Source organism: Stegostoma tigrinum, chromosome 2, assembly GCF_030684315.1.
Source record: "Stegostoma tigrinum isolate sSteTig4 chromosome 2, sSteTig4.hap1, whole genome shotgun sequence".
NCBI classification, from domain to species: domain Eukaryota; kingdom Metazoa; phylum Chordata; class Chondrichthyes; order Orectolobiformes; family Stegostomatidae; genus Stegostoma; species Stegostoma tigrinum.
Window position 1 is genome coordinate 123494626 of NC_081355.1, and position 22193 is coordinate 123516818.

Genomic DNA, 22193 nt, shown 5'->3' on the forward strand with positions numbered 1-22193 from the left:
AAAGACTTGCAAGTGACAAGACTAGATGACTGCTCAGTTATAGTTTGGAATGGATAAAAGTCAGCTAGACAGCTGCAAAAAAGTAGAAATCAAAGGAAAATCCATATGTAAAACATTGGGCCAACACAATTTGCATGTGTTGGATTAACTCAACATTAGTAAACGTGTTCTTCATGATAAACAGGAGCTGTTTGTGGTGGCATGCTGGAGTTGATGGTGGTCAGAGATTGACTCTAACACATGGCCAGTTTACTAAGTTACAAGAGAAAATCTGGGTTTATTTATTACATGTTTAGCAACAATGAAAGATGAGCAATATGACTGAAAAGTGGCAAAAACAGTAAGACATTTAAGGACAGGAAATGTTAGATGTTCAGAATGTTTACAACACAAGACTATTAAAATGGGCAAACCCTAAAAAAAGTGCTGGAGAAACTCAGCAGATCTGACAGCATCTGTGGAGAAACTGAGTTAGCATTTCAAGACCAGTTGACTTTCTTTTTTGGAACTGTCTCCAGTTATTTCTGCTTTTATATCAGATATACAGCATCTGTAGTATTATTGATTTTTTGAGGTTGACAACTGTACATAATTTTATTTTAGTTCAGAATTTAATTATAATTCTGCTAAGTTTGACACATGGAAACAACAAGCAAATATGCAGCTCCATTTGATTTTTTCAGAACTCCCAGGGTATTTCGGACAATTAAGCATTTGGAAAATATTGGTTTTCTGTTAGATCACCGTTGGAATGGAAGAAAACGTAGTAGGCATTGCACACACGGTGAGATTTCAGAAACACCAACGTGACAATGAAAGACAATTCTATTGATGTTGGTTAAGTTATAAATTTTGACTAGAGCGCCCTCCAACCAATGACAGAATGGCAGCGCAATCTAATATTGGATTTTGACAAAATACTCCTTCAGAACTGCATTATTATAAAATCTCTAAAGCAAAGTGTTTTCACATCCCATAATACTGAAAGTGCAGAGTTAACAATACTACTGCAGGTGTTTTATTGCAGTGTTACACACTAATTCGAAAAAAAAGGTAAGCAGCAGTTTAGAGTGTTCCAGTACAGTTTTACTTCACCAAATCTTAACCGTTTTTCTCGTCAGATGTTGACTATGTATTTCCTAATATTTTGTGCCTTCACTACAATAGAGAAGACTTAAAATATAATCTGCTAGCAAGAATCAGAACTTAAAAAAAAGGCAACTGGTTCTCAAAATTTTTATAAAAGATCATATATTGGAATGTCACAATTGAAGTAAGAATCAACAGTGCTCATGGCAGAATCAGTACTTACAAAGCTCAAAGAACTGATGAGAGACAAGATCTGGCCTGGAGTACGATAGTAATCCAGTTTTGGATTAATCATGGATGGAGTGTTGAGAATATCCATTATGTTTATCTCTTGAGACAAAAACAAAGAATAGAGATCAAAATAGCCTTAATTGGAGTATGAAAGTTAGATTTTTTTTTAAAATATAAATTTAAAATTACGCAGTAAAGCCTCAGCAATAATGCGTTGGAAATCAAGTTCCGCTATTCTGTGAGCCATCGTAGAAGTTAAATATTTAAAATGCAAAATTTTGCAATTTACCTAATATCCAGACTGAGGTTGACAGAGATCACAGACCAGGCTTCTATACTCAAAAGAATTTATTATTTACTGCAAGTGAATAAACACTAGCTACAGGTAAGTAATTTTGAATAATCAGCAATTAATTCTATTGGTTAACACTATAATCCCCTTAAAAATCTGCCTTACAAGCATAGGCAAAAAAAAAATTACGGGTAGAAGCAGTTCAGAGGTCTCTATACGCAGCATCTGTTGAGATAGCTCTGCATTCTGATCAGAATGCAGTCTTCCTTCTCCAGATGCTTTCAATGACTTACAGGAAGTTCAGAGTGGCTGACTCAATTATAAAACATTCTCTGACTTATTAATTACTTGTCTCAGCTTACAACAACTGAAGAAGATAAAAAAAACTGGTTTACATCAGGCATGAAGCTGCTTTTACTGCAGAGTTAAGAGATCCTAAACAGGTGGAGATTGGTTGGTTTTGCTGTATATTGTTCGCAACCCCAAGCTCTTTAGCTACTGGAAAACCAATCACATAGTTGTTGGAAGGCAGAAGACCTTAGTCATTGATAACTGGTCACTAGTCCATAGCCAATCAATCAGCTACTTGTTGCCAGATAAATCTCCATAGGTATACACCCTTGATTCCAGATCATCTGCACTTTCTCCTAAGATTGCTAGAAACAATAGCTGTATAAACAGTGCTCATAATGAGTGTCAGGTTACCTGTTTTAAAAGAAATGCAGTGACCCTTCACCAAACCTTGTTTTTTTAAAACACTTCTTTTCTCATGTCACACCACTTTTTAAAGAAAGCCAAAGAGGAAAACCAGGGAATTACAGACCAATAAGCCTAACATCTGTGGTGGGAAAATTGTGGAAGTCTATAATTAAGGATGGGGTAAGTTAGACTGCAGATCAGCCACAATGTGATTGAATGGTGTAACATATACACAGGACTGAATGACCAACTCCTACTCCTATGTTCCTCATTTAAGTCTGCAATCAAAACTAGATAAAAATAAACACCATCTTCACAATGCATTGCAGCAAAATAGTTAAACAGGATTAGATAGTAATATTAACAAAGAGTTTCTACAAATATTTAAAAGGGAGAGTTTAAAAATAAATTGGTCCTCTAGAAAGGGATGAGAGCCAGTTGCAGAAAATAAGGAAATTACAGATGAATTCAAAGGGTATTTTCAGTCTGTCTCCATTGCAGAAGAAATAAATACCATGCCAAAAATTAATGTACATCAAGTTGAAGGGAGGGAACAGTTTTAAAAAGCAATTAGGAAAAGGGTGCTTCAAAAACTAATAGCTGACAAGCCTCCAGGTTCTGATGGGACAGTATCCTATTATCTTTTTAAAAAAAGCTGTTGAGATAGTAGACATTGGATTTAATTTTCTAAAATTCCCTGGATTCTGAGAAAGTCCTATCAGATTGGAAAATAACAACTGTGAATCTTCTATTTAACAAAAGGAGACAGCAGGAAACAATAAGTCAGTTAGCCAAATCGGTTGTAGGGAAAATTCTGGAATCTGTTAGAAGTGATAGCAGGCCCTTTGAAAATCTCAATGTAATCAGTCAGACTCAACATGCTTTTGTGATATTTTTGACATATTTACTAGTTTTATTTCCAGTAGTAACAGGCAACCTGGACAAAGGGGAACCTATAGATGGCATTTGACATCAAAGGTTACTACACAAGTTAAGGACTCATGGATAGGGATAACATATCAAGGATAGAAGATTGGGTATCTAATAGAAAACAGTAATCTAGATAAGGCATTTTCAGGTTGGCAAAATATAACAAGTGGCGTGCCAGAAATAGATTAGTGCCAAATCAGCAACATTTTCAATTTATATTAATAAACGACTTGGATAAAGGGGCGATTGTTAAATTTTCAAATGACACGGAGACAGTCAGGCAAGCAATTGGTGAAGAGAACACAGTATGCAAAATGATTATAAGTGGGTTAAATGAGTGGGCAAAGACATGGCAAACAGAAAACTATGTGGGAAAATCTGACCTACCCACTTCGATACAAAAGGAAATAACAGCAACTCATTATTTAAAATGGAGAGAGATTGAAGAATACTGCAGTGTTGAGGGATCTAGCCTGGTACATGAATAACAAAATACTAATAGGCAGGCACAGCAAGTGATTGGGAAGGCAAATATCATGTTGACCCTTTATGCAAGGGAAATGGATACAAAGGTGGGAAATTTTACTAACATAATACTGGTCATTACGGAAACAACATTGGAGTACAGTGAAGTTTGGTCGACTTATTAAAGGAAGAATTACATTACAAGCAGTTGAGAAGATTCAACTAACTGATTCTAGGGAGTTGTACAAGGGCAAGATTTTAGGGTTTGAGGAAAAGTTAAGTAAGTTGGGCCTGTATAAATTGGATTTTACAAAAATGAGAAGATGACCCTGCTAAAATACGAGATCCTGAGGAGGATCTGATAGGTTAGATGCTGAGAGGATGCTTCCCTTTGTGGGAGAAACTCAAATAAGGGGACAGAGTTTCAAAATAAGGGATCCTCCACTTGAGAGAGATTAGAATTTTTTTTTCTTTCACAGGGCTTCTGTAACTTTTTTCCCCCCAGAGACCAGCAGAGGGCATGATCATTGAATATTCTTAAGAATGAGCTGGATAGCTTCTTGATTAACAAAGCAGTGAAAGGATATAAGGGCCACGCAAGAAGGCAGTGTTGAAGTTACAATCAGATTAGTCATACACTTATCATATGGAGCAGCTGGCACAAAGGGATGCATGTTCTACTCTTGCTCCTAACTTGTATGCTTGTACAGGACAGTCCCATTTGTTTCTTAGCAAAGTACTAGATTTAAATTATATAACATTTTACAACAGTCCATTTATTCCTACCTCTGTTCAGAGTAACTCTGGAGAGGCCAAAGTCAGTTAATTTGATGTGGCCCTGGTTTGAAATCAACATGTTGTCCGGCTTCAGATCTCTTAAAAAAAGAAAAGTCAAGTTGTGTTATAATTCAAAAGAAGAAGTAAAAATGACTCCTTACAAGCACCTTTATCATCTTTCAGTGCTGTGCCAAGGAACTATGCTAGAAGTATATCATGTGTTGGTAATGAGCCATAAATCTCCTAATTTTTATCCTCCATTGTTAGTGATCTTAACTGAGATACCATATCTTGTCTTGGTGGATGGAGGTTTGGTCAGGATTTGCATCTAATCACCTTTACTTTTCTCTTCACACACCCAGTCCAACAACAAACAAAAAAAGCATTGAGTATCAACAGCACGTTTCTTCCCAAGTGGCGAGCACCAAAAATCAGACAAACATGCATAAGCGCAGTAGATGATTATGTAGCAGCTTGAGATTACTGAATTTTCCTGTATTGGCAATATTTTTTGCAGTTATGGAATGTTAATATTCTATTATGCTATGTCCAGCTATGCATAGTTCTGGGAGATTTAAGCTATGACAACAGTTGACTTCATGAGGCTGGTTAAGCAGTTCCAATCCATATTACTCTACAGAAACCCCATTTGTTTAGGACAATGTTGGTAACAACTGTGATGCCCACCCACTGCCCTTGCTCCCACCCCACACTGACTAATACAAGGCTACTCACACACTTCAACATCCAAAATCATGATTATAACTTGCCAATGCTAACCATCTAAAAGATTACTGTGATGATAGGGGACAGTATAGTAAGGGGATTGACACTGCTCTCTGCCGTAAAATGCAGAAGTCCTGAAGGCTGCACTGCCTGCCTATTGCCAAGGTTCAGGACCTTAGGGTTAGAAAGGAACTTACAGTGACAGGTGGAAGATCCATTCTTCATAATCCACAGAGGCACAAATGACAGGACAAGCAGAGGTCTAGCATAAACAATGAGGAACTAGGCAGCAAATTAAGAAGTAGAACCTCAATAAATTAATGATTGAAAAGCACCAATTACTAAGGTGCAAACACTGCTGGTTTCAGGCCTCCAGTCTGAAAACCAACTCTACCTCTGTGTGAGATATTAAAGAATATTTCACATCAGTATTTACTGTGTAGAGGATCCTGGGCGCTAGGGAACTTGGGGAAATAAAAAGTGATGTCTTGAAAAGAAGTCTTACAGAAGGGGAGGTCCTAAGTGTCTTAAAATGCAAAAAGATATGATAAATCCCCTGGACCTGATCAGGTGTTTCCCAGCACTTTGTAGGGAGCTAGGGAAGAGATTACTGGGTCCCTTGCTGAGCTATTTGCATCAGCAACATCCATGGGTGAGGTGCCAAAAACTGGAGGTTCGCTAATGTGTTACGAAAACGCCAGGGAACTACAGACTCAGTAAGCCTTACCTCATTGATGAGTAAGTTGTTGGAGAGGATTCTGAGGGACATGATTTACATGCATTTGGAAAGGCAAGGACTGATTGGGGTAGTTAACATGGCTTTGTGTTTAGAAACTTGTGTGTCACTAACTTGATTGGGTTTTTTTGAAGATGTGATAAAGAACATTGTCTTCATCACTATCCATACAGACTTGAGCAAAGTATTTGACATGATAGACTGGTTAGTCAGCTTATATTACCTGGGATCCAGAGGGAGCAAGCCAACTGGATACAAAATTGGCTCGAAGGTAGGAGACAGAGGGTGGCGGTAGAGTTGGTTTTCAGACTGGAGGCCTGAAACCAGCAGTGTTTACACCTTAGTAATTGGTGCTTTTCAATCATTTACATAAGTGATTTGAATGTGAATATAGAATGTATGGTTACTAAGTTTGCAGATGACAACAAAATAGATGCTTTAGTGTACAGTGAAGAAATTCACCTCAGAGTACAATGGAACCTTGATCAAATGGGCCAGTAGACTGAGGAGTGGCAGATAGAGTTTAATTTAGATAAATGAGATGTGTTACATTTTGGTAAGGCAAACCAGGGCAGGACATATACACTACGTTAGAAACATGGGGCGTGGTGCCAAACAACGAGACCGAGGGGTGAAGGTACATTGTTCCTCGAAAAGGGAGTCGCAGATAGACTTGGTGGCATTTGGCACACTTGTCTTTATTGGTTAGAACATTGAGTATAGGAGTTGGGATATCATGTTGAGGATATTGGTGAGGCCAATAGAATATCATGTAGTTCTGGCTGGCATTCCACAGGAAAGGCGTTGTTAAACTTGAGAGGGTGCAGAAATAATATGCAAGAATGTTGCCAGAACTGGAGGGTTCGAGTTATAGGGAGAGGCTGATTAGGCGGAGGCTTTTTTTGCAGTTGATTGGAAACTGATGAGAGACCTTATAGAGGTTTACAAAATCAGTGAGGGGCTTGGATTTCGTGAAAATCCAAGGTCTATTTCATAGGGCAGGGGAGCCACCTGAGGGCAGGATTAAGATAAGGGGGAGGAGATTTAAAAGGACCTAATGGGCAGCTTTCTCCCCCCACAGAGAGTGATGCGTGTACGGACTGAGCTGCCAGAGGAAGTGGAGGAGGCTGGTACAATTACATTTCAAAGGCATCTGGATGGGTATATGAATAGGAAGGGTTTAAAAGGGATATGTGCCAAATGGGACTAGGTCACACTGATTCTTGCCCACCAGATATCTGAGTTGGAGTGAAGGGTCTGTTTTCAAGTGATATGACTCCAACTAATGGACAGTTTCTCTCCCCCCCGCCCCCCCACCCCAGTTCCCCTCAACTCCCGTTTTGCTTTTTGATGCCATAAGTGGTCAAATGTGCGTTGACGTCAAGTCCAATTACTCTCAGCTCACCTTGGAATTCAACCCTTTTGTATGTGTTTGAACCAAGATGTTCGTATTAATAAACAAAGGGGAAGAGACAGTTGACGTTCCACCTTCTCTTAACAATCAGTGGCTGCTAGAGCAAAACAAGGTGTTTGGATAGAAAGAGCAGAAAATGATTCCATTTATGTAGTGCTTGCCATGAACTCTGGACATCTCAAAGCACCTGCCAGTGCTTTTTGAAGGGCCATCATTGTGTCGATGTAGAAGACACAGCAGGCAATATGTGCGCACCAAGTTCCATCTAACAAAAATGTGATAATAACTAGACTGTCCATTATTTTATGAATTTGACTGAAGGATAAATCTTGGCTCTAGGAACACCAGAGAACTTGCCTGCTCTTCCTTACAATAGCTCCACATCCACTCGAGGAGATAGATGGAACTTTTATTTAATATTTCATTCAAAACAGAACTTCTCTGACAATTTAATAATATCGCATTGTGCTGGAGTGTAGCCTAGATTTTTGGGTTCAAGTCCTATGTGGGAGTTGAACCTGGAACACAGACCTGACATTACTACATTGTCTTTCATAATTATTTACCATAACAGCATTCATTAGCTTGGCTCAGGTTTAATGAAAGTCCAGACCTGAACAAAACACTGGAGGTAATTTAAACCACATGCAACTGTATTCAAGGACAAGTGTTTGAAATAAAATTAGGCACAATGAAATAAATAAGACAAGTCAACAACTATGTATAATTACACATGATAAGTGTTACTTCAGTGTTACTGTACCTATGAATAATACCGTGTCTGTGCAAATAATCCAAAGCAACAGCAACTTCGGAGATGTACTTTACGGCCATGTCTTCATCAAAATAGCCATAAATATGAAGCAGAGACTTCACATCCCCACCAATTAGATATTCCATCACCTGAGGGAAAGAAAAGGATAGATCTATTTTGTCTTTGTCTACGAAGCTAGTCAGAGAGTAATAAAGTCACAGATCTATAACACAGAAAAAAAGGTCCTTTGGCTCATCATATCTTCACCAGTCAAAACCAACCATCTAGCTATTATAATTCCATTTACCAGCACTTGGCCTGTAGCCTTGTATGACTTGGCATCACAAGTGCATATCTAAAAACTTAAATGTTAAGAGGGTTTCTGCCTCATAGGCAGTAAGTTCCAGATTTCCAACAATCTCTGGGTGAAGAATTTTTCCTCCACATCTCCTCTAAACCTTTTGCCCTTATCTTAACTCCATGACCGCTGGTCACTGATCCCTCCATCAAGGGGAAAACTTTCTTCCTGTCTACCCTATCTACGCACCCTCATAATTTTATGCATCTCCATTATGCCCCTGCTCAAATCTCCTCTGCTCTCAGAAAACCAGCTAGAATCAATCCAAGATAATAGGAACTTCAGATGCTGGAGAATCCGAGATAGCAAGGTGTAGAGCTGAATGAACACAGCAGGCCAAGCAGCACCTGATGTGCAGGAAAGCTGACGTTTCAGGTCTAAGCCTTCCTGCTCCTAAGATGCTGCCTGGCCTGCTGTGTTCATCCAGCTCTACACTTGTTATCTAGAATCAATCTAAACTCTCTTCATAAACTCTCCAGTCCAAGCAACATCCTGGAAAACTCCTCTGGGCCCTCTCCAGTGCTATCACTATCCTCCTTTCATGTAGATTCTAAAACCGCACACAATACTCTAGCTGTGGAATAAACGTTCCATACAGTTCAAAATTACCCTCCTGCTCTTAAAATCTATGCCTCAATTAATGAAGGCAGTTTTACCACATACCTTCTTAACCACTTTATCCGCCCGTCCTGATATCTTAAATGACATACCAAGGTCTGTCCGATCTTCGGTGCTTCCCAGGTTCTTATAGTTCACCACATATTCCCTTGGCTTGTGTGTCGTTCTGTTGCATCTTATATTTATCTTTAGTAGCATAAAGTAAAGCAGTTCCATGTCTAGCAACTGTGTAGATCTTTATACAACTAAAGATTACATCAGCAAATATATTCTATTTCATTAGTAGCTTCCCCAAGGGCTTAAATGCACATCTGCAAAAAATTCCAAGGGCTTCACTCCTACTACTACCACCAAGACAACAATGATCTTGATTCTCTGAATCTAATCTGTTTTGAATACCTATATTCCCTTCACTCACCATTAGCAGCCATACTTCCAGCACCGAGGGTCTAACTCTCTGGAACTCCCTTAATCAACCTCTTCTCTTCCCCTCTTCCTATGAGACCTTTCTTAAAAAGTCAACACTTTGAGGAAGCATAGAGTCAACTTTGCTAATTAGTCTTTTTTCCTTTCACTGTCCACTTCATCCTCACATGTTTACAAAGTAACTTGGTCCACTTATTGAAGTTAAGAGCACCATACAGTTATATTATTAAAAAATTAACTGCAGTTATATTTAAAAAAAACCTTCCTTAAGCATTTACAACATAGCAGTTACTTCTCATGATTAACTGCACCTGACAAAAACAAGACCATAAGATATAGGAGTGGAAGTAAGGCCATTCAGCCCATCAAGTCCACTCCGCCATTTAAATCATGGCTGATGGGCATTTCAACACCACTTCCCTGCACACTCCCCGTCACCCTTGATTCCTTTGAGATCAAGAATTTGTCGATCTCTGCCTTGAAGGCATCCAACGTCCTGGCCTCCAATGCACTCTGCGGCAATGAATTCCACAAGCCCACCACTCTCTGGCTGAAGAAATGTCTCCTCATTTCCCTTTTAAATTTACCCCGTCTAATTTTAAGGCTGTGCCCACGGGTCCCAGTCTCCCCGCCTAATGGAAACAACTTCCTAGCGTCCACCCCTTCTAAGCCATACATTATCTTGTAAGTTTCTATTAGATCTCCCCTCAACCTTCTAAAACTCTAAATGAGTACAATCCCAGGATCCTTAGCCGTTCATCATACGTTAAACCTACCATTCCAAGGATCGTCCGTGTGAATCTCCGCTGGACACATTCCAGCGCCAGTATGTCCTTCCTGAGGTGTGGGGCCCAAAATTGGACACAGTATTCTAAATGGGGCCTAACTAGAGCCTTACAAAGCCTCAGAAGCACATCGCTGCTTTTATATTCCAACCCTCTTGAGATAAACGACAACATTACATTCGCTTTCTTAATTACGGACTCCACCTGCAAGTTAACCTTTAGAGAATCCTGGACCAACACTCCCAGATCCCTTTGTACTTCTGATTTGCGAATTTTCTCACCGTTTAGAAAATAGTCCATGCCTGTGTTCTTTTTTCCAAAGTGCAAAACCTCACATTTACTCACATTGAATTTCATCAGCCATTTCCTGGATCACTCTCCTAAACTGTCTAAATCTTTCTGCAGCTTCCCCACCTCCTCAGTACTACCTGCCTGTCCACCTATCTTCATATCATCGGCAAACTTCGTCAGAATGCCACCAGTCCCTTCATCAAGATCATTAATATATAAGGTGAACAGCTATGGCCCCAACACTGAACCCTGCGGGACACTGCTTGTCACCGGTTGCCATTCCGAAAAAGAGCCTTTTATCCCAACTCTCTGCCTTCTGTCAGACAGCCAATCCTCAATCCAAGCCAGTAGCTCACCTCGAACACCATGGGCCCTCACCTTGCTCAGCAGCCTCACGTGAGGCACTGTATCAAAGGCCTTTTGGAAGTCTAGATAGATAACATCTACTGGGTTTCCATGGTCTAACATACTTGTTACCTCTTCAAAGAATTCTAACAGGTTTGTCAGGCACGACCTCCCCTTACTAAAACCATGCTGACTTGTTCTAATCTGACCCTGCACTTCCAGGAATTTAGAAATCTCATCCTTGACAATGGATTCTAGAATTTTACCAACTACCGAGGTTAGGCTAAGCGGCCTATAATTTTCCATCTTTTGTCTTGATTCTTTCTGAAACAAGGGGGTTACAACAGCAATTTTCCAATCATCTGGGATTTTCCCTGACTCCGGTGACTTTTGAAAGATCACGACCAAAGCCTCTGCTATTTCCTCAGCCACCTCCCTCAGAACTCTAGGATGTAGCCCATCGGGATCAGGAGATTTATCAATTTTTAGACCCTTTAGCTTTTCTAGCACTGTCTCTTTCGTAATGCCTACCGTACTCAACTCTGCCCCCGGCTCTCTCTTATTGTTGGCATACTACTCATGTCTTCCACTGTGAAGACTGACGCAAAGTACTTATTAAGTTCTTCAGCTATTTCCTTATCTCCCATCACTAGCCTTCCAGCATCAATTTGGAGCGGCCCAATATCTACTTTTGCCTCTCGTTTGTTTATGTATTGAAAGAAGCTTTTACTATCATTTCTAATATTACTAGCTAGCCTACCTTCATATATGATCTTTTCCTTCCATATTGCTCTCTTTGTTATCCTCTGTCTGTTTTTGTAGCCTTCCCAATCTTCTGATTTCCTAGTACTCTTGGCCACTTTATAGGCTGCCTCTTTTTCTCTGATATATTTCCTGACTTCCTTTGTCAGCCATCGCTGTCTAATCCCACCCCGGATAATCTTTCTTTTCTTTGGGATGAACCTCTGTACTGTGTCCTCAATTACACCCATAAACTCCTGCCATTGTTGGTCTACTGTCTTCCCCGCTAGGCTCTGCTTCCAGTCGATTTTCGTCAATTCCTCTCTCGTGCCCCTGTAATTACCTTTATTTAACTGTCACACCATTACACCCGATTTTGCCTTCTGTCTTTCAAACTGCAGACTGAACTCTGCCATATTATGATTGCTGCCTCCTAAGTGTTCCCTTACTTTAAGGTCTTTTATAAAGTCTGGCTCATTACATAGCACCGAGTCCAGAATGGCCTGCTCCCTTGTGGGCTCCATCACAAGCTGTGCCAAAAAGCCATCCTGCAAACATTCCATGAATTCTCTTTCTTTGGATCCACCAGTAACATTATTCACCCAATCCACCTGCATACTGAAGTCCCCCATGATCACCTTGACCTTGCCTTTCTGACATGCCTTATTTATTTCTCGGTGCATCTTGCGCCTCCGGTCCTGATCACTGTTAAGGGGTCTGTACATAACTCCCATTATGGTTTTTTTTGCCTTTGTGGTTCCTCAATTCCACCCACACAGACTCCACATCTTCTGACCCTATGTCATTTAGTGCCGTAGATTTAATTCCAAATCATATACTTACAAGGTAAACATTGTTGGCAGACTGCAACGAATAGTACAAATGCACAATGAAAGGGCTTTTGCTAAGTGCTAGTGCAGCTCTCTCTGCTTGCAATTGCTGCACCATGTTTTTATGTACCAGATCAGCTTTCTTGACGACCTTAGATAAGGGGACAGGAAGAGACAGAACAAAACATGAATATTTCCAAATTAGGATAGAAATATTTCTATACGCATGTCTTGAAGAAGTAGAATTTTACTCTCTAAATTTCACATCAAGCCAAGCAACAATTGCTTCCAATTTAATTTTACATTTAAATTTTTCACACAAAATATTTGTGCTTGAGAATTGAGTATTACTGGAAAATATATTTTGATCTAAACCTTTCATCTTGCATGTCAGAACAATATGCAAGAAATTAAATCTGAGGGGAAAACATCCGTTTCTATGGTATGAGGGGAGAGTTGTTTGGCAAGTAGACTCTGGTAGAGGTAACCCCATGAAGAATGTACCAATCAGATTTGACTTACACTTATAACAAAAGTTCACCAATTTATAAAAGGTTGCACACCAAAAATGTTACATCTTTTCCTCATTTACAAATGCTAACTGAGTTGTGTTACCAGCAAGTATAAGACTTTCATTTACAATTTATTTCTTTCAAATGGAGATATTTCTAAATGTGGCATTTTCAGTATTTAGTAGCACCTCGAGTTTTAGCAATTTTAATTCTTTTGCTATTTTGTAGAATTAGTCTTATTCTACAGCCAAGAGTATAAAGTCATTTATTGTCATCTCCGGAATAATATTCCCGTTCCCTTGACTAATATCACATTTTAACCCCTTTCAAGTAAATTACAACAGCTCACTGAAAGGAAAAGAATAAATGCATGTTACAAGTTTGTTTGTTTTTTTGTACATCAAAGTTAAATCATATAGTCTTGGGCAATTTCACAGAAATCCTTCTCAAAAAATTCATTCACAGGATATGGGCTTATCTGGCTTGGCCAGCTTTTACCGCTCATGCCAAATTACCATTAAGAACGTGCTGAGCCACCTTCTTGAACTCCAGCAAACCATGTTATTTAAGCATACTCTCAATTCCCTGTGGAAAGGAGTTCCAGTACAGTGAACGAATGGTAGCACAGTTCTAAGTCAAGATTTCAAGTGACTGGGAAACGAACTTGCAGGTGGTACTCCCACATGTGTGCTGCCCTCACTCTTATAAGTGGTAGATATCACAAGTATAGTAGGTGCTTTCAATGGAGTCTTGGCAAGTTACTGCAGTACTTCTAGTAGATAATACACATTGCTGCCACAATGCAATGATGGAGTATGTATTTTACTTTTAAAGGTGGCAGACAGGGTGACAATCAACATGACAGCTTTTATTTGTCAAGCACTTTTTTTTAATGCTGTTGGAGCTACACTCATCCAGGCAAGTGGGGAGTAAACCATCACACTCCAGACTTATGCCTTGGTGAACAGGGTCTCAAGAATCAGGAAGGGAGTTAGTCACCACAAAATCCAAGCCTCTGAATTCCTCTGTAACCATGATACTTACATAACTACAACTGTTCAGTTTCTGGTCAATGGCAACCCAAACGAGGAATTCAGCAATGGTAATGCCATTGAAAATCATGGGGCATTGCTCAGGTTCTCACTTGTTGAAGATTGGTAATTGACAAGTAACATTTGTGCCACACAAGTGACAAACATTTATCAACTCATGCCTGAATGTTGCCAGGTCTTCGCACACATGAATAGTTCTTCAATATCTGAAGATCACAAATGGAGCTGAGCATTATACACTGATGCTTTCACACCTGCATTTCTGATCTTATGAAGGGCAGACCTCAACACAATCCCACAGCATTCCTGCAGCAATGCATTGGGTTTGAGATGACTAGCATGTAACAACCACAATCCTTTGTGACAGGTATGAAGCCAAGCGGTAGAGAGCAACCCCTTTCACCCATCATACACTCCAGTTTTGCTAGGGTGCACTGATATCATATTTGATCAAATACTGATGTGAAACATCTGATGTTAAAGGTAATCACTCATCTCTTAGATCAAGTTTGTCCAGAGACTGTAATGAGGTCAGGAACTGAGTGTCCTTAGGAAAACCTAGATGAGTGTCAGTGTCAACTAAGTGCCAATCAATAATACTAGCCATCACTTCCAAACTGAGGAATCTAACAAATTGTAACCTATGACAAATTTAAGTAAAACCTCGACTCATCCCAATCCATTTATGTTCCAGGCCCAGAAAACATGCCTGGACATAATTAAGTATCATAAGAAAAACACCCTTGACCAAATTGAACAGAGAATCATTTGTTAATTTTTATGATTATGGCTAATACTTAGTATTTTAAGCATCGCCTATTTCCCCTCCCAACCGGCCATCGAATCCAATACTTGCCTTGACTGCGTAAAGCTTCTTCTCATCGCGTTTTTTCCGAGCTAGGTAAACTTTACCGAAAGCCCCGCGACTGATGGGTTTTATGATCGTAAAATCTTCAATACTGGGCGCAGCCGGTACCTTGACGACCTTCACATCCCTGTACGAGCCGGCAGGATTCGGAACTTCCATCTTCCAACTGGGACCGAGACACCATTCCTCCTGATGAAACGAGCCGCGCTGCTCCGACGTCACACTACTCAAACTGCACCGACATTCCCGCGGAACCCACACACCGCTCAAAATGCGCCGATACTCCCCTTGAACCCTCACACTGCTCAAAATACGCTAATACTCCCCGCTAAACCACACACTGCGCCACTCCAGTGCAGTCCCACTAGCCCGCGCGTTCCTGTTTTCAAAATAGCCCGCTGAGGTCCTTCGCTAAACGGCTCTGTCCTGATAGATGTCTTGACAATGTAACAAATTTGAACCGTTTCTAACATTGATGAGATAAATTCATTCCGAGAATGATGACATTTACTTCTTTCTGCTTTGCTATTGTACCAGCTTTCGAACTGACTTTACTTTTAAAATCTCTCCTTAGTCCTTGAGTTTTGACAAATATGAGCAGGCAGGCCGGAAGCTGCATGATTGGGTCCTCGGAGTACTTTGCCGTGGTGCCGTCAGTTGGTGGTTTGTCTGCTCTTTGAAGCCGTTGAAGGGTTTGTCCAACGCTTGGTAATAGGTAGTCTTGGTGTTAGTACAGAAATGCCCTTATATCTGTGACTGATGCTGGGAGAATATCCCTGTCCTGCTGTTATAGTCAGTGTCAATGACTGGAGCCTCGCTGTAAGTGGGACACTTAGAAGGTCAGGCAGTATCTATGGAGAGAAATACAGACTTTTCTTCCGTTCTGGCAGACATGCTGAGCTCCCCGCCCCCCAGCATTCTGTTTGTTTCAGATTTTCAGCATCTGTAGTATTTTGCTTTGTTCACTTTAAAATCGACATACCTGCATTTAGAAATGAATTGCGGGAATCATTGCGCATCCGCCACTGCGTGTGGCGAATGGTATTGTCTGTGAAACTTCTTGGGATAAAACAAAGGTCTGCAGATGCTGGCGATCTGAAATTAAAACTAAAGTTGCTGAAAAAAACTTGGATCAGATGAGATAATGGGAACTGCAGATGCTGGAGAATCCAAGATAATGAAATGAGGCTGGATGAACACAGCAGGCCAAGCAGCATCTCAGGAGCACAAAAGCTGACGTTTCGGGCCTAGGCCCTTCATCAGAGAGGGGGACCGGGTGAGGGTTCTGGAATAAATAGGGAGAGAGGGGGAGGCGGACCGACGATGGAGAGAGTATAGGTGGGGAGGTAGGGAGGGGATAGGTCAGTCCAGGGAAAACAGACAGGTCAAGGAGGTTAGTAGGTAGGAGATGGAGGTGTGGCTTGGGGTGGGAGGAACGGATGGGTGAGAGGAAGAACAGGTTAGGGAGGCAGAGACAGGTTGGACTGGTTTTGGGGTGTAGTGGGTGGAGGGGAAGAGCTGGGCTGGTTGTGTGGTGCATTGGGGGAAGGGGACGAACTGGGTTGGTTTTGGGATGCGGTGGGGGAAGGGGAGATTTTGAAGCTGGTGAAGTCCACATTGATACCATTGGGCTGCAGGGTTCCCAAGCGGAATATGAGTTGCTGTTCCTGCAACCTTCGGGTGGCATCATTGTGGCACATTGTTCGCTCCACACTGCCCTCCAACCCCACCACACCCGGCACCTTCCCCTGCAACCGCAGGAAATGCTACACCTAGCCCCACACCACCTCCCTCACCCCTGTCCCAGGCCCCAAGATGACTTTCCACATTAAGCAGAGGCTCACCTGCACATCTGCCAATGTGGTATACTGCATCCGCAGTACCCGGTGTGGCATCCTCTACATTGGGGAAACCAAGCGGAGGCTTGGGGACAGCTTTGCAGAACACCTCCACTCGGTTCGCAATAAACAACTGCACCTCCCAGTCGCAAACCATTTCCACTCCCCCTCCCATTCTTTAGATGACATGTCCATCATGGGCCTCCTGCAGTGCCACAGTGATGCCACCCGAAGGTTGCAGGAACAGCAACTCATATTCCGCTTGGGAACCCTGCAGCCTAATGGTATCAATGTGGACTTCACCAGCTTCAAAATCTCCCCTTCCCCCACCGCATCCCTAAACCAGCCCAGTTCGTCCCCTCCCCCCAATGCACCACACAACCAGCCCAGCTCTTCCCCTCCACCCACTGCATCCCAAAACCAGTCCAACCTGTCTCTGCCTCCCTAACCTGTTCTTCCTCTCACCCATCCCTTCCTCCCACCCCAAGCCGCACCCCCATCTCCTACCTACTAACCTCATCCCACCTCCTTGACCTGTCCCCTCCCTACCTCCCCACCTATACTCTCTCCACCTATCTTCTTTTCTCTCCATCTTCGGTCCGCCTCCCCCTCTCTCCCTATTTATTCCAGAACCCTCACCCCATCCCCCTCTCTGATGAAGGGTCTAGGCCCGAAACGTCAGCTTTTGTGCTCCTGAGATGCTGCTGGGCCTGCTGTGTTCATCCAGCCTCACATTTCATTATCTTGGATCAGATGAGTCACGGGATTCGAAACCTTAACTCTGCTGCCTCTCCATTGGATGCTGTAAGGCCAGCCGAGTTCTCCAGCAATTTCTGTTTTTATTTCAAAGTATTTGGGATAATTTCACACATTACAAGTGATGTATAAATGCAAGTTGGTGCATTTGGGACACAATATTAGGTGACATAGAAGTTTGTCAAACAGCGTGAAGGATTGTGAAAAAGGAGAATGCAATAGATTAACTGAATGGGTAGACGATAATGTGCAAGTTACTATGGATACGTGTGATAGGATTTATATAAATGGTTTGGATGTGAACATAGGTACAGTTAGTAAGTTTGCAGATGATACCAAAATTGGTGGTGTAGTTGGACATCCAAGAATGTTATCTCAGAGTACAACTGGACTTTGATCAGATGGGCCCAAGAGTGCAAATGGAGTTTAATTTAGATAAATGTGAGGTGCTACATTTTGCTAAAGCAAATCAGTGCAGGACATGCACAGTTAACAGTAAGGTCTTGGAGAGTGTTGCCAAATAAAGAGACCTTTGGGTGCAGTTCATGGTTTCTTGAAAGTGGAGTCACAGGTAGACAGGATCGTGAGGAAGGCATTTGATATGCTTGCCTTTATTGGTCAGTGCATTGAATATAGGAGTTGGAAGGTCACCTTGTAGCTGTACAGGACATTAGTTAGGAATACCCCTGTGTTCAGTTCTGGTGTCTGATCTATAGGAAGGATGTTGTGAAACTTGAAAGGGTTCAGAAAAGATTTACAAGGATATTGTTAGGGTTGGAGCGTTTAAGCTATAGGGAGAGGCTGAATAGGCTGGGGCTATTTTCTCTGGAGTGAGGTAGGCTGATGGGTGACCTTGTAGAAGCTTATAAAGTCACGAGCATCGTGGATAGGCTGAATAGCTAAAGTCTTTTTCCCAGGTTTGGGGAGTCCAAAATTAGAGGACATAGGTTTAAGGTGAGAGAGGAAAAATTTAAAAGAAACCGAAGAGCCAACTTTTTCAGGCAGAGGGTGGTGTATGTATGGAACAAGCTGCCAGAGAATGTAGTGGGGCTGGTACATTTACAACACTTAAAAAGGCATTTGGATGGGTACATGAATAGGGATACAGGCCAAGTGCTGACACATTGGTCTAGATTAATTTTGGATATCTGGTCAGCATGGATGAATTGGACCAAAGGGCCTGTTTCTATGCTGTACATCTTTATGATTCTATGATGCTATGAGTCCAAGTTTGAATTGCCAATGAGGGATGCAAATTACGCTCTTGGAAATATCTGAGTGATGAGGTTGATGCTTGGCACACAAGTAAAATTAGGAGCTGGCAGAGTAATTGGGAAAAGCAGTAAGAAAACAGAAATTGTTGGAAAAGTGCAGCAGAGCAATTTCTGTTTTCATGAACTGCTTTTCCCAATTACTCTGCCAGCTCCTGATTTTACTTGTGTGCCAAGCATCAACCTCCTCTATTTCTGTTTCTAGAAGTGTGATTTCATCCTCCTTGGCATTTCAAACATGTACTCAGAGTCATAGAATCATAGAGATGTACACCATGGAAGTTGACCCTTCGGTCCAATTCGTCCGTGCTGACCAGATACCCAAATTTAATCAGATAACCAAAAGAACTGTGGATGCTGGAAATCGGAAACAAAAACAGAAATTGCTGGAAATACTCAGCAGAATTGAGGAAAGGTCACTGGACCTGAAATGATAACTGATTTCTCCCAGATCCACTGATCTTTTCCAGCAATTTGCATTTTTGTTTCTGATTTCCAGCATCCGCAGTTCTTCTGGCTTTGAAAAAAGGCTGTGTTATGTTGGGTTTATAAATAGATGCTTAGTGTGCAAGTGCAAAGAGGTTATGATAAATTTGTACAAAATTGCAAAAGAAACATTTTTAATCATGTCAGTATGGGGACCATAAGAAATCCTGTTTGGCTCAGTGGCATCCCTGACGCCCCTAAATGAGAAGCTTATTGTTTCAAGTTCCACTCTAGGGATTTGAGTACATATTCTTAGTTGACATTTCAGTGCAGTACTTAGGGAGTGCTGAATTTTGCATGACATGCAAAATTAAGGCACTCTGTATCCCGTTGAGGATATAAAAACTCCTATGATACTATTCAAAGAAGAACAGGAAGATTCTTTGCTTTATCCACTTATCGTTTAAGTAACATCACCAAAAACAGAATAAAAACTGAAAGAATTGCAGATGCTGTAACTCAGGAACAAAAACAGAAGTTGCTGGAAAAGCTCAGCAGCTTTGGCAGAATCTGTGAAGGAAAAAATCGGAATTAACGTTTCGGGTCCGGTGACCCTTCCTGTTGATTCTTCCTCAGAACTGGAAGGGTAACTGAGCAAGGGTCACTGGGCCCAAAACGTTAGCTCTGATTTTTTTCTTCACAGATGCTGCCAGACCTGCTGAGCTTTTCCAGCAACTTTGGGTTTTATCACAAAAACAGGTTTTTTTTAGATTAGACTAGATACCCTAGAGTGTGGAAACAGACCCTTTGGCCCAACAAGTCCAGACCGCCCTTTTGGAGCATCCCACCTAGACCCATCCCCCTATAACCCACACACCCCTGAACACTACGGGCAATTTAGCATGGCCAATCCACCTAACCTGCACATCTTTGGACTGTGGGAGGAAACCCACGCAGACAGGGGGAGAATGTGCAAACTCCACACAGACAGTTGCCCGAGGCTGGAATCGAACCTGGGTCCCTGGCGCTGTGAGGCTAGTTGTGATATCTTGCTATACATGAATCATGTTTCCCTGCATTATAATAATTAAGGCTCAAATATTACTTAATTGTTTGAAAAGGGATTTCAATGTCATGGGTAAGTTTTAGAAGAGGAAATACAGGTATGTGCGCAGCCTTTCCTTTCCGTATATTCAAATAAAAAGTTTTTCAATTCTTCCATTGGAGGTGTGTGTTGCAGATAAGACCAGCCCTAATTGTTCTTGAGTGTTGAATTTCAACCTTGAAGTGCTGTAGCCCATCTTGAAGACAGAAGAGAAAAGCTCAATTAAAGAGGAAGGGAATGATACAGATCAGAGATGGAGGAAATGTATAAGCACAGAAAGTGGGAATTGTTTAAAAACAAGTTAATGTGGTAAAATTACACTGTAAATGCACCCTCACCTTAAAAAGAAAAATAAGGATTCTTATTTCTTATATTTTTCATGTACTTTTAATTTCAGGTACTGCACTTTATAAGTATTTGTCAGGGCCTTTGGTGAGCAAAGAGTTAACTGATGGTATGCGAAGGGCTATTTTTATTGATTAGATTAGGCTAAGAATATTGTGATGATTAGGAATAGCTTGTTGCATGAATCTGGACATCTGTAGAATGCATCAGATGTTAGAACAATTCAAGATGATTGAACAGAAAAGAGAATGTTTTATAATAAGTAATTCTGTTCGTAAAAGGAATTGTCAACAATAAGAGATGAGAGAAGGATAGTTAAATGGTTATTGTGGCTGCTTGTCTCAGATTTGTATTAAAATATTCTAACTTGTAAAGGACAATGTAAGTCTATTAAAGTGTCTGCACCCTAACTTTATCAGTTGTAATCTAGGAGATGGCTGTGATAATGGTCTGCTGACATGATTAGATAATTAACAATTTATAATCAGGTGAATTAAAGAAGGATAAATCAGGCCCTGCAAGGAGCTTCTATGCAATGTTTCACAATCTTTACAAAAAAGGAAACAGAAAACAGTCCGCATTGAAGTGTGCTGAAACTACAGCAGGAAGTAGAAACCACATTCAATCCAACACCTCTCTGTTTTTTTTAGTATGATATTTGCTTCATAAATTTAAAATAGTTTTGTTCTGGACCAAGGACATTTGCCAAAAACCAACAAACACTTTAATTGCAACATACTGATTTTGAACCATTTCAACTCTAGGTAAATATGCACTTTAGTTGTGTTCACTTAACATTGGCACTTGCATAGCAGGGGAAGAATTTAAATGTAATTTAAGTGAATTAAGTAAGTTACACTACTTAAAGGTTGCACAATATGTTTCGTGTTTGTAAAGATTAACATTTAATTATTTCTGTATTTGTCAGGATATAGTCTTAGCATGCAGCCAATGAGGTCATTCATTACCTGGTAAGAGTATTACTTCTGAATCTGTCGACCGAGACCCAAAAACAAATACAGTGAAATAGCAGTTCTGAGGAAGAGTCACTGAACTGGAAATATTAACTCTGCTTTCATTCCACGGAGGTTGCCAGACCTGCTGAGTTTCTCCCACAACTTGTGGGGTTTTTTTTGTCACAAATATAGTTATCTGGTCCATTTTTAGACTAACACAGAATGATGGCTTAAAAACTCAAAAGTTGTTTTGTAAAACCATGTCCAGTTTTTTGGCTTTGGCTTTACCATCAAAGATTAGTTGGTGAAAGCAAGGATGCCAAGAAAAGATATAAGTAAAACCAGAAATAACAGACAAAACATCGTTTGTTGCCCCAGCTAGTAGTAGTTTTACAACCAGAGCTATCCACTGTAATGCAATTTATTTGCAAATTAGCCTTATCGATTGCTCCAGTTAATATTATAGGTGCTACATACAGCAGCTATGGTATACTGATCATTGAGGAAGTAAACATTCTGTGACAGTAGTTGGGTGCCAATCAAATGGGTTGCATTTT

General features: G+C 40.9%; 1 protein-coding gene across 4 annotated transcripts in view; it reads right to left on the reverse strand.

Moving 5' to 3' along the window:
* Positions 1–15968, reverse strand: part of mastl (microtubule associated serine/threonine kinase-like) — a 45340-nt gene extending 29372 nt beyond the window's left edge. For 2 of the 4 annotated variants that reach the window (XM_048524523.2, XM_059639010.1), the window contains exons 1-5: positions 14928–15445; positions 12521–12658; positions 8123–8262; positions 4493–4581; positions 1313–1419 (exon numbers count right to left, since the gene is read on the reverse strand). In XM_048524523.2, the coding sequence (XP_048380480.1) occupies positions 1313–1419; positions 4493–4581; positions 8123–8262; positions 12521–12658; positions 14928–15098 (645 nt within the window). In that variant the 5' untranslated portion in view covers positions 15099–15445. Of the gene's footprint in view, positions 1–1312; positions 1420–4492; positions 4584–8122; positions 8263–12520; positions 12659–14927; positions 15446–15921 lie in introns of those variants that run through there. The other 2 variants (XM_048524532.2, XM_048524550.2) reach the window with 2 other exon arrangements.
* Positions 15969–22193: the final 6225 nt, after the last annotated feature.